The 11,272-nt window shown below is 38.9% G+C and overlaps 2 protein-coding genes across 2 annotated transcripts; both read right to left on the reverse strand.

The window, feature by feature from the left end:
• Positions 1-6,170: 6,170 nt before the first annotated feature.
• PDV1 (plastid division1) lies at positions 6,171-8,474 on the reverse strand. Its single transcript, XM_007038881.3, has 2 exons — positions 8,086-8,474; positions 6,171-7,049 (listed from the first exon to the last, which is right to left on the reverse strand). Exons 1-2 carry the CDS (start codon positions 8,392-8,394, stop codon positions 6,534-6,536), a joined length of 825 nt encoding a protein of 274 aa, XP_007038943.3. The 5' UTR covers positions 8,395-8,474; the 3' UTR covers positions 6,171-6,533.
• A 344-nt stretch (positions 8,475-8,818) lies between these two features.
• On the reverse strand, positions 8,819-10,562 carry LOC18605708 (low affinity inorganic phosphate transporter 4-like). Its single transcript, XM_018118573.2, has one exon. The coding sequence runs from the start codon at positions 10,560-10,562 to the stop codon at positions 8,961-8,963; it is 1,602 nt and encodes a 533-aa protein (XP_017974062.2). The 3' UTR covers positions 8,819-8,960.
• Positions 10,563-11,272: the final 710 nt, after the last annotated feature.

Below are 11,272 nucleotides of genomic sequence, written 5' to 3' on the forward strand. Positions count from 1 at the left end.
ATTTAAATAATTCAATATGCGGAACCTTTTCTCTTGACATAACCACAGAAGTTAGTTCCTTTAGTTAATGGTAATAAGTTTTTAATGTTTCATGTTTCTGTTGAAGGGCAAAATGGCTGAGCCATGGGCAGCTTTTGCCAACAATATGCCTTCGGATCTTATCCCTTGTTTCTTAATCTAGCTAAAAGAAAAGATCATCATTAATTTCAGTACAATGCTTTTAATTAAGTGTGTTCCTCTTCTTTATTGTTTTTTGACAATGGTTTGCCTAAGGCTTGATTTGGCCGCTTGGGTATCATTGAAGGAAGTGTAGGACAAGTGGGAGCACCTAATTGCTTTAAAATTGGATGTTATCAACCGTCCAAGCAATTTAGATAGTATTTTGTTTTTTCTTTTGAGTGTAAACTGGTTATCATTATATATAAAGCATGCGGTTACAGTAGCAATTATGACAAGGACTATTTAGGTCTACCACCCACAGTACTGCCCACCAAAACTTCAGGAAGCTGTTGAGCATTTCCATCCAAACAAATCAATGAGAAAATTGATCGGGTTTCATAGAAGACTTCAATTCTTTTTTTAAAGCTGGTATAAGTTCAATCCCACACGAGTAGCTGAATATTTTGTTACTCAAAAAGAAATTTCCTTAATTTTGTCACCAGGTGACACCCTTACAGCTAGCAAGTACATAAGGAAAAAAAAGAAAAGATTTGATACAAAGGCCAAAAATATAGAATTAAAAAGTTATTGGCAGATACCCAAATGGCCACATGAACAAACATATGCATTGTATGTACATGGAATCTATATACAATAGAACCCCGAAATCTCTTCTCTCTATTCTCCTTTCAAAACAAATACATGTTACAATCTGTGGACACTGTACACGGTTTGATCAGAATTGAAGTTAGAAGACCCCAAGGGCACACACTTCCTCACCATCGATCGCCTGTTCAAATGGCGTAAATGCCCTTTCGTCCCCCTCCTTGTCTTCAAATCAATTCATCAGTTAATTAGGTTTATGTCCAACGGAAATTATAGTACTTCATTGTGAAGAAGGTGACCTATTTGTACTAGCTGTTCATCATTAGCATGGGATTAATTATAGTAATTATAGAGAGCTGAAAAATAAGAGAGGCTGATAGAACCAGTTAGTTAATAATTTGCAGAAATTATTAACTAATATATCACTATACATAACAGCAGCCATTAAGAGAGAGAGAGAGAGAGAGAGAGAGAGAGAAGAACGAGAAGAAGATGAGGACTAAAGGCATGATTTGACAGTAGTGCTAGCTAATTATCGTAATTTATTAGTGGCGGAAGAAACGTAACTAACCATACGAATTGGAGTTACTAATCCGAGTGAAGCCCCACCCTCCCTAGTTACAATTATTGAAGTCTACTGTATGTAATGTATGTTACATTATGTTGCAGGATCTTGGCCCTTTGCCAGAAAATAAAAACTAGTATAATTAAATAAGCAAGCGAAGGTATTGCCGGTGATGGGAGGGCCACTTGTGCTGTACTGATGCGTGACACGGCTGAAGGGGGCTGCTAAGAGCTCTTGCTGTTGCAGGCATTCAGAGAGTGAAAACAACTGAGAAGTTGGGCTCATACTAACACACCCACCAACTTGCAATACGTACTTAATAATATTTTGTAGGCTGCAATTATGTTGCAATATGTACGACCCTTGTTTCTGCAGTTGCTTTGCCTACTATTCTCTTTCCAGGCTACCTTTGGTCCCCCCCCCCCCCCCCCCCCTCTTACACTTAAACATCTCTATCAGCTGATTCTCTCTTCTTCCATGCACTTCCCAATGGTTTCCGCTTGCCACCTCCTCACCCTCGACTTTGGGTTTGTAAAGGGGGTTCTTATGATAGGGAGAGGAAGTCTTGTAAATAAGTAAAAAGATGTGTCAGAGACGGCAAAAAAGAAGATTGAAGCAGTTTCTGAAGTATTAAATGCTGTGGCAGGTGAAAAACAATAAGAAAAAAGTTAAAGAGACTTAGAGAGTACAAGATAATTAGAGAGAAGCTCTCAAGTTGAGTATGTGTTAGCTTGGAGAGGGAGAGAAGAGTCTCTCCAAATGAATTATGAGGCTCTATATATAGTGCTAAAAGTGGCAATTACATAACAATAAGTTTTAATGCGTCTAATGAATGATATTATTATGAAGAATATTAATGTAAGTAACCGTTACTGTAATTGGATGTAGTAAGACTTGTTCTCAAGTAAAGGTAATAGAAAAGAGGTTTACAAGAATAGGTATAAGAGAAGAAGCTGTACGAGAATAGGTGCAAGAGAATAAGCTGTACATAAATAAGTATACGAGAACAAGATAAGAGGGTGAAACACTTGTGTTTCAGGAAAAGGCTAAGAGAAACACTTCTTAACTACCTTCATATCTGAACCACCAAGCCAAACTCTCTAAAACATCCCAAGATGAAAGTAACCCATGAACCTTGCTACTTATTCTGAACTACTTTCACTGTCATCCAAGTGAAGCGGTTATTTTATTCAAAGTGGTTGTTCTACTTGTATTAGTTGTTCTATATGGAGTAATACTTTATTTTTTCTAATTGTTCTGCTTTAAGTAGTACTTGAAGTAACGCTTCACTTATTCTGCGTGAAGTAGTACTTCACTTGTTTTAGTTATTTTACGTGAAGTAACACTTCACTTATTCTGATTGTTCTCTATACAATATTATGTTATAACATAATTCTTTAAAATAATAATATTAATCAAAATCTAATATCTACAAAATTTTAGCATTTTAATTAAGATTCTTACATAAACCTCAACGCACTTCGTGTGTCTCTCCAATGAATTATAACTTAGCATCATTCTAACAAGACATCTAGCCCTCAATTAACTAGGGAAAAGTTATTGACAAGATGAAGTGATTGGAGCTCTAGTGATCCATAGTCGATTTGCCAAAAGCTTACTTAGATGCCGTCACAATTGACCAGCGGCCCAGATTCACCCTACCCGTTATAATGGAAATCCGAATCATGATTAATTAATGCTAATCATAACCTTTTCGCTCAACGATCTTGTCAAAGCTCGACCAATCAAATACCGAATAGTGAACATGGATCGACCACGTGTCAAGTGTAAGGCAGCCGCCCAATCTAACCCCATGGCCCACAAAATCAATTTTATGGCCTGAGCCCATGCACATGCTAGGAAGAAAAAGAACTTGAGGAAACCTAACACTTAGACTTTGGGGATATTAGAGGGGTGGGCCCGGACCCCCCCTAGAATAAAAGGGCCCAATACACGATCAGGTGATGAACACGTGAAATCTATATGGGACTTCAGCACCCCATTGCGTTCCAGTCAAAGCAGATGCTTTTCTTATTATATCCACGTGGCATTCGTGATCGAGACTCAACAAGACCAATCATGATACAGGTGGCATCGACAAGTTGATACAATTTTACCTGCACCAGACCACAAGGCATGCAGAGGGGGAGAGGGTCAGACCCAGAAGAGAAAAATGAAAAATAAAAAATAAAAAAATTATCAAGGTCGGGGGAAGGAAAGTTTGAAAGCTGGCAAGGGTTAGGTCCCCATGCGGCTTTTATCATTCACCTGCCGACAAGAGGGTTATGGAATTGGGAGGGAAATTTTGACAGTCTTTAGAAAGCTGGATTTCTCTGAAATAAAGTGGATGTAATTTGCATCACTCTAATTTGCAAAAGCCTTTACAATTAATCCATGTACCCTTGGGGAAGAAGATTTTGCGAGTTTATATTTTCCCAATTTAGTGGGTACTATGCGATCATCCATCATGCTCTTTCTTTATTCTAAAACAATTATATGAATTGGACAACGATATGTTTAATTTCCTTCTAAAGAAATAATTGGCTTCAAGGAAGAATAATTGCTTTCCCCAAGTCTTACAAAAAACGTACAAACAATGATGTGGATTCTACTATAGTTTGACGAGATATAACAATTAATTCTCCATGGTATTATACTATATATGAATTGTGATTTCACCTTGTAAAACAATTTTATTCCAAGCTTTTTGAAACCTTTGAAAGCAAACTTTGATCACCATTAACTAATTCTTAATATCATGCTAATGTGGGAACGATTGACTTAATACAGATGGAAAACTGTGGAAGATATTATATTAGAAACTCTTTCTTCTTCTTTTTCTTCGTTTTTTTTTATTTTTTATTTGTGAAGTTACTTTTTGTAAGTCCAAGTTGACCTGTTACATCCAATTGAATTGGGTTTGACATTTTGCACCGAAAACACATGATCTCCATGTCCCACCTGGGATTACACAAAGATTACAAAGAGGAAACAAAGTTAAACATAAAAAAGGGGAGGATGTTTCCTTCTTGTCTTCTAATCCTCCAAAAGGGGAATCCGTTTTGTGCTTTGCTTAACTGGACCTTTGAGTCAGGCATCCATCCAATAAGAAGTCAAAGAAAGTGTTTAAAACACAGCTGCTACTTATAGGGTTAATTATATGTGTTCAAACTTTAGCTTTAACCCTTTTGTTTTTTTTTGGGTTTCTGCCAACTAAAAGCTTCGTCAAAAGCCCAAAACAAAGCTAAACTTTCCGACATTCTCGGCATTATGGTTTTGTAATTTGTCATCATTCTCGCATTACGTGTGGAAACGGCCTTTTTTTTTTTTTTCCTTGCCTGTTTAATCTTTTATAGACATTTTCCCCATAATGCAGTGGGAATGAATCTTTAGTAAAATCCTTTGGGACGCATAATTGAAATTGAATTGGATGTATAATATTCATAGAAATACTTCATGCAAGCAAATCCATTAAAGGCCAGTGCCCGTGGGGAACATATCTATTTTCTTTTATTTCCTTTGTTGGAATTAAAAAGTTAGAAAGAAATATGTGATATATCAAAAGCATGCTGACCTGGTATAGATTGAAACTTGGCCCATGAATTAGATTGATCTTAGTATGCTGAATAGATTATGCTGCGGGTGGTTGGGCTGACAATTGACTCAAAGAGCCATCTAACAGTGACAGAAGCGCTGACAAATGGAAAAATATAAAGAAAAGAAATGGAAAAGGAGAAATGCCATGGTAGCACGCCTGCAGTGAGGATAGAGAATTTGAGATGATGATTCCTGATTGCTGGGCCAAAGAAAGGCCAGATTCAGGTCGGAGGGTCCTTTTTTATATGGGTCTTTTAATAATTAACAAATGGTGGCCCATCTACAACTCATAAAAAATATCTTTCCCAACCCAGAGCACTGGCATTAAAGACTGTTGGGCCCAACAATTAGTCTTTACTCGAAGAAATTAGGACGTCTAAAAACTTAGAGAAAATTTTTAAATAATTTAAAAATGTATTTATATTTGATACATTGACAGTATATAATATTCATACATTGTCATGTCACTAAAATATATCTCCTCATTAATTTCTGCCATGTCAAATGTAATTTTACTGTAAATAAGTTAAGCTGAAGGCTTATATAAGCAAGCTAGACTCACCGCTCTTGAAAACAAAAATTTTGTAGGAAACATGAATAATTTGGGTGAGGTCTGTCATGAGGAGCGTGCCGATGTTTTTGCATCTCAAAACATGCAGATATCAATTAGCAAATTGCCTAGTCCCAACACTTTCTTGCTCTGCAATGGACAGAGGGCCTGAGATCATGCATGTATTTACATAAATAAATAACCTGCAAATTCTGAGGCCAAATTTTCTTTTCTGATCGGATGTTGCCTTGCGCACGGCCTAGTTTCATTTCACGCTGTAACCCTGCGGATAGCGTATACAAGATGGTTACACTGGCTCATGGCTCGACGCATTGGTTTAGCACTGCAGAATCACGCCATTGGGGTTTTAAAGGTACAATGAATTTCCACATTGCCTCAGCAAACAAAAGCCTTCTGCTCCGTAGAATAACAAAATACGGAATCTACTGTCCTGTGATTCGATATTCCGGGGCCTAAAAAGGCCATTACAACTCAATGCGTTGGGAGATTGGTCAGAAATATTTGCCAAAACACTAACAAGGGTTGAAACGATTTCCACCAATTTCAGGGCCGATGCAAATCTGTTGTTTCATTTGTCATAATACAATAAAATTTCTCGAGCAAACATACATCAGACATTCAGGTGGAACGGGGGTGGAAGAGAGAGAGAGAGAGAGAGACTTTGACATGAGATTAAAAGGTAAAATAAATAGTAAGATTAGGCATGCATACACATAAGACACCAGCTAATAATAGGGATATACAGAGAACTGTGGAGGTAGGGAAAAGATAATACTCTGTAAACTGGGACTACCTGCTTCACTATCATTTCTTACAAGGATATGCCTCAACAACGAGGGCAATCAGCATTTTGACAACAGCTCCAACTAGGACATATATAAAAAAAAGGGGCCAATTCTTTGCTAACATACTCAGGAAAAATTTTAAAACTCCCATGGGAAGAATCCAAAAGACAGCAAAGCTTCTTCAAATTTGAAAAACAGCTTGGCCTCCTATCCTTTAATAAACTTGTAAACATATTTTTTGGTCTTCACCTTAGCCCCTGGCCGAGAACACATCCAAGTGGTTCAAACGATCATAGGATGAGGGTCCTCCTAGTTGAGAATTTTTTCTCACAGTTCTGCGCCTGTTGATGTCATCTTCTTGCTTCTCTGAATGTTCTGTATAAGCAATCTGATGCAGATGCAGCATTGCTATCATGCTAACTGCGAATAAAGCTGCATTGCTTAGTATCCCACCCATATGATCAAATTTCAGGGATTTCTTTGCAAAGTTCAAGCTAGAAACAAGAACTTTGATTAGTATATTAGAGCGCTTCCCTTCATGTGATGCAAGATTCTCCCCAGATGGACTAACTGGTGTACTGTAAAGGTTTTCGGGTGAAACAAAATGGCTAGCATCATGTACATCTCCCACAAAAGCTAGAGCTTCATCAATTACTTTGTACTTCTTACCATGGTGTTCAGCCAATCTCAATGCAAGAATTATCCGGCTTTGTTCTAATCGTGCAATGGCAGCATCTCTCTCAGCCTGCTGCTGTGTGTGTACCGTCTGTTAAAAAGAACGAAAAGATATATAAGAGATCCATACATCATGCTAATTATTGATACCCAACAAACTGTCACAACATAAAATGTAAAAGCAAACATGCAAGATAATTTAAAATGATCACCACAGCACCTCCAAAAAAAAGAAAAAGAAAAACAATGAATCCCTACCACTGTTATTTCACTTGGGGTTTTGAAGCAAGGTATTAGGACTCAACCCATTCTTGGGGACAAACTTTTGCATCTCCTACCACTAAAACTCATACGAATTCTTCTCTTACATTTTGCTGTCATAACACCTTCAACAAAGTTCACGCAATGCTTCTGCATGTCAAGGTCACTCAGCACCACATATAAGCCATCTCAACCAACTTTCATACATCTTGTGATGCTAGTCCCAAATCCTGATATATCTCCTCATCATCTCACTATTCTCTCCAGATTCCGGAATCCAAAAAACTATAGCAACTTCATTTCAGCTTAAGCTATATCACACATATCATAAGCTCCCTCCTAAGAACCCATAATGTAAGGAAGCTTGAATGCGCAATTATTGAACAATTGCCTATATGATTCCTTCTTCGCTTTGTTCCTTTTAAATGCATGCTCTCAGTTCCCTATATAACCCTAACAACTTCATTTTCGCTGTTCATTTTTCAACAATCCATTCCATGCAATATAGTTTGGTTAATTATAAACTACATAATCAAAAGAACAAGCAACCTATAAATCGAATTTTCTTTTCCTTTTTAACGTTTCCGGCTTCCCCTTCTATTCCTCAATAATCAAACAGAACTTTAATTGCATTTGCAAAAACTAGAAGCAAACTCTTTCACGAGCAAGAAGTCCTTTCATTTAGTTAAATGGAGACATTTTCAATTTTACTTCAGAAATTAACAAAATAGAACCCACCCTAAGCAACCAAAATCAATTTCCTATTTACTTTCCGTTATTTTTTTTACATCCACCAAAAATATTCAAAATCCGCGACCAGATTTTGGAAATGGAAAAAGACGAGAACAAAAAAAGGAGTTACTAACGTGGAAAATTTCGAGCTGGTCTTCAAGATTCTCGAGAGCGGTTCTGATAGCATTAAGACTCTTGGCCTCTTGAATGGCGGATTCACTATCGTCGATTCGAAAGTCCTTCACGAACACGAACCCGGCCCGGTTATCGTCGCCGACGGCGTCGTTGTAGAGCTTCTTCTTGTCGGATTTCCTGAGGGCTTTGATGGAGTTAAGGAAGTGAGCTCGCGAAATCGAGTGAATGGCGTCGCTGAGCTTGTCGTGTAAGTCCCAGATTTTCTCCAGAACTGCCTCGATTTCCTCGATCTCCATATCCCATTTCATTTGTGAGGCGAAGGAAAAGCGAGGGAATTTGTTTTTCTAGGGTTTGGTTTAGCGCTCTTTCTGTTACTCTAGGCGTTCGAAGATTTGACTATTTCCAGTGCGGGTTTTTGCTAGGGTGGACCCTCCTGGCACGGTAAAAAATTTTTGAACAGTCAAAACTCGAAATTCAACTGACTTTTTATACTTTAGTGGCGGGAAATTTAAATTCCCTCTATTTTACAATTTGAAACAGATTTCTTTCTTCAATAAATTGAAACGAGGAGGTAACTAGGATTAGAAGTGACAAGGAGATAACTTTCATTTGCCTTTAACTATGTTTACGCTTCCACAATTTTCACGCTTACTGGGGGAAAAACAGAGTCGCCCTTTGGTACAGTGGCCTAGATAACATCGGTTGCGGTTCTTATTCATAGACAGGCAGAAATTAAAACCCAAACAAAAACAAGGCAAAAGGCTGTCGTCTTTGGCCTACTTATTCAACTGTTTTTTTATATCTTCACACTTCACAACTGCCTTGCTAATCGTATGATCATCATCCAAAGCTAATAACTTACCCTTCAATTGCTTCAAATAACTTCCAAGCGGCCACTTCCTTTTATAGTAGCCGATCGCCTGGCTGCCATCTGAGTCTCATTCTGGGCACCGCCATCCTCGCCTGAAATTTCTTCTAAAGACCGTCCTTTAGTTTCTGGCACCAGGAATGTGAAGCAGAATCCCAACAAATTTGTGAAGGCCAAAACCATGATGGCACGCTTAATTTTGCCGACACTCTCGTCCAAGGTATATGATTGAACCACGAAAGCCCCAATCACGGCGCCAGCCTTCCCAGACGCTGCACTCAGCGCATGACAAGTAGACCTCAGCCGGGTAGGGAACAGCTCCGCGGGGAGCACGAAGGTTGTACTGTTGGGGCCAAAGTTGGCAAAAAAGAACGTTAGCACATAGAGAACGACAAATAACAACTTATTTTCGTCCCTGAGATAGTCGTATTTGATGCCCAGCAAAAGCATGAAGATGGACATCATCAAGAAGCCCACTAGTTGGATGATGAAGCGGCCAATCTTTTCTATGAAAAGGACGGTGAACCAGTAACCTGGGAATGTTCCGAGCAACGCAACGATGAACATGGCTCGTGAGGTCTCGTAGACTTCTTCGATAGCGTTAATATCAGGAGCTTTTCTGGTGAGACCCATAGCGGGGAAAACGTCCTTTTGGGTTAGGTTTTGGCTGTAGAAAGCAATATCCAACAAGAACCATGTGCTCATGGTACCGAACAAATGGCGCCCATGGCGCATGTAAAACTCATGGGACAGTAATGGGAACTGGTTTGCTGCCTTGAACTGGGAAAGCTTTTCTCCTTCTGCGTCGAGTTCGATGTCAAGGACCCGACCCATATCAGCCGCTGCTTGTTTGGCATTTCCTTCAATAAGAGCAGTGTAACGACCAGTTTCGGGCATCTTCATCCGCCAATAGTATGTTAAAAGAGCTGGTAAGGCACCGAACATCAGCACAATCCGCCATAGAAAATCCGCTTCAGGTTGAGTGGAGAAGATTGCGTCTGCTTTGAATGACGGCGCTGGGTAGCGTTTACGGAAGATTGCTGAAAGAATCATGGAGACTAACCCAGCAAATATAATCCCCACACCTTGCATGGCAAAAACCGCGGCAATGAATGCGCCACGGGTTTTTTTGTTAGCATATTCAGACATAATTGTGGCGGAAAGAGGATAGTCGCCACCAATGCCGAAACCCAGCCAAAATCTAAAGAAACAAAGTGTTCCAATCACAGAATCCGCGGTGGACCCAAACGATAGACCCGAGCAAATGGCGCAAATCACCATGAGGATGAGAGTGATCCCGTACACCTTTTTGCGACCTAGTTTGTCACCGAGCCAACCAAATACCAGTTGGCCGCTAAGAGTTCCAAATAAGGCTACGCCAGTAACCAAGTTGTTAACGTAATGAGGGAGCTTTCCCGGCCTGTCGGAATGAGCAGGATCATAGTAATAAAGGCGGCCCAAGAGTTTGGACACGGTGGTGATGCAAAAGAGATCATAGGCATCTGTGAAGAAACCCATGCCAGCGATGACAATAGCTTTTATATGGTACCATTGCGTGCGAGCCGTGTCAAGAGCTTCGAGCACTGCTAAATTATTGTTTGAAGCCATTTTTGTTTTTGGTTGAGCTTCTGCTTAGCTCCTCCCTGGCTGCTGAGTTTTGCGTCTTTGTTGGCTCATTTATATAGGAAACTATTAAAGCAATAACAATAAAAGACTAAAAACGTTGTTAGCAAGGCTTTGGGGTAAGAACAAGGAATTGAGAGAGGATATTCTGCAAGCTTCGGTGAGTGAAGGGATATGCTAATCAAATGGGGACATTAACGAATTATCGCCTCATTCTGATCCCCTAGGAAATTCATAAATAGATCCAGCGATCTTGATATTCATTGCTTTCATGCATTTCGACATCAATAATTATACTTTAATTTGGTTTCTCGGGCATATGATATAATTCTATAACTTGCTGCACCAAAGAAACAATATGTCCAAGTTATTGAGCTAAACTTGATAATTAATTCGTCCAGAGAACAGGATTAATTGGTTTTCTTTTTCCCTTTCAGTATCATCAAAATTTTTACTACTAGTTTTTCTTTTTTCCTGTGTAGTGGCATCAAGAGATAATGGTTTGCAGCGGCTGTCAATTTTATGGGAATATAATTATATCTTTTGCATTTTGCAATTTGAAAGTATGCTGTTTCCTTGCAATTGAGTACGACCGAATGGTGTTTATACCAGTATTATTTTCAACAATACAGGGTCATAATCAGGTTTATGATAAGTTCTATGTATACATGCAATTATTTTTTAAAAAAGAAACC

This window comes from Theobroma cacao, chromosome 3 (genome assembly GCF_053813885.1).
Source record: "Theobroma cacao isolate CCN51 chromosome 3, ASM5381388v1, whole genome shotgun sequence".
Lineage (NCBI taxonomy): Eukaryota > Viridiplantae > Streptophyta > Magnoliopsida > Malvales > Malvaceae > Theobroma > Theobroma cacao.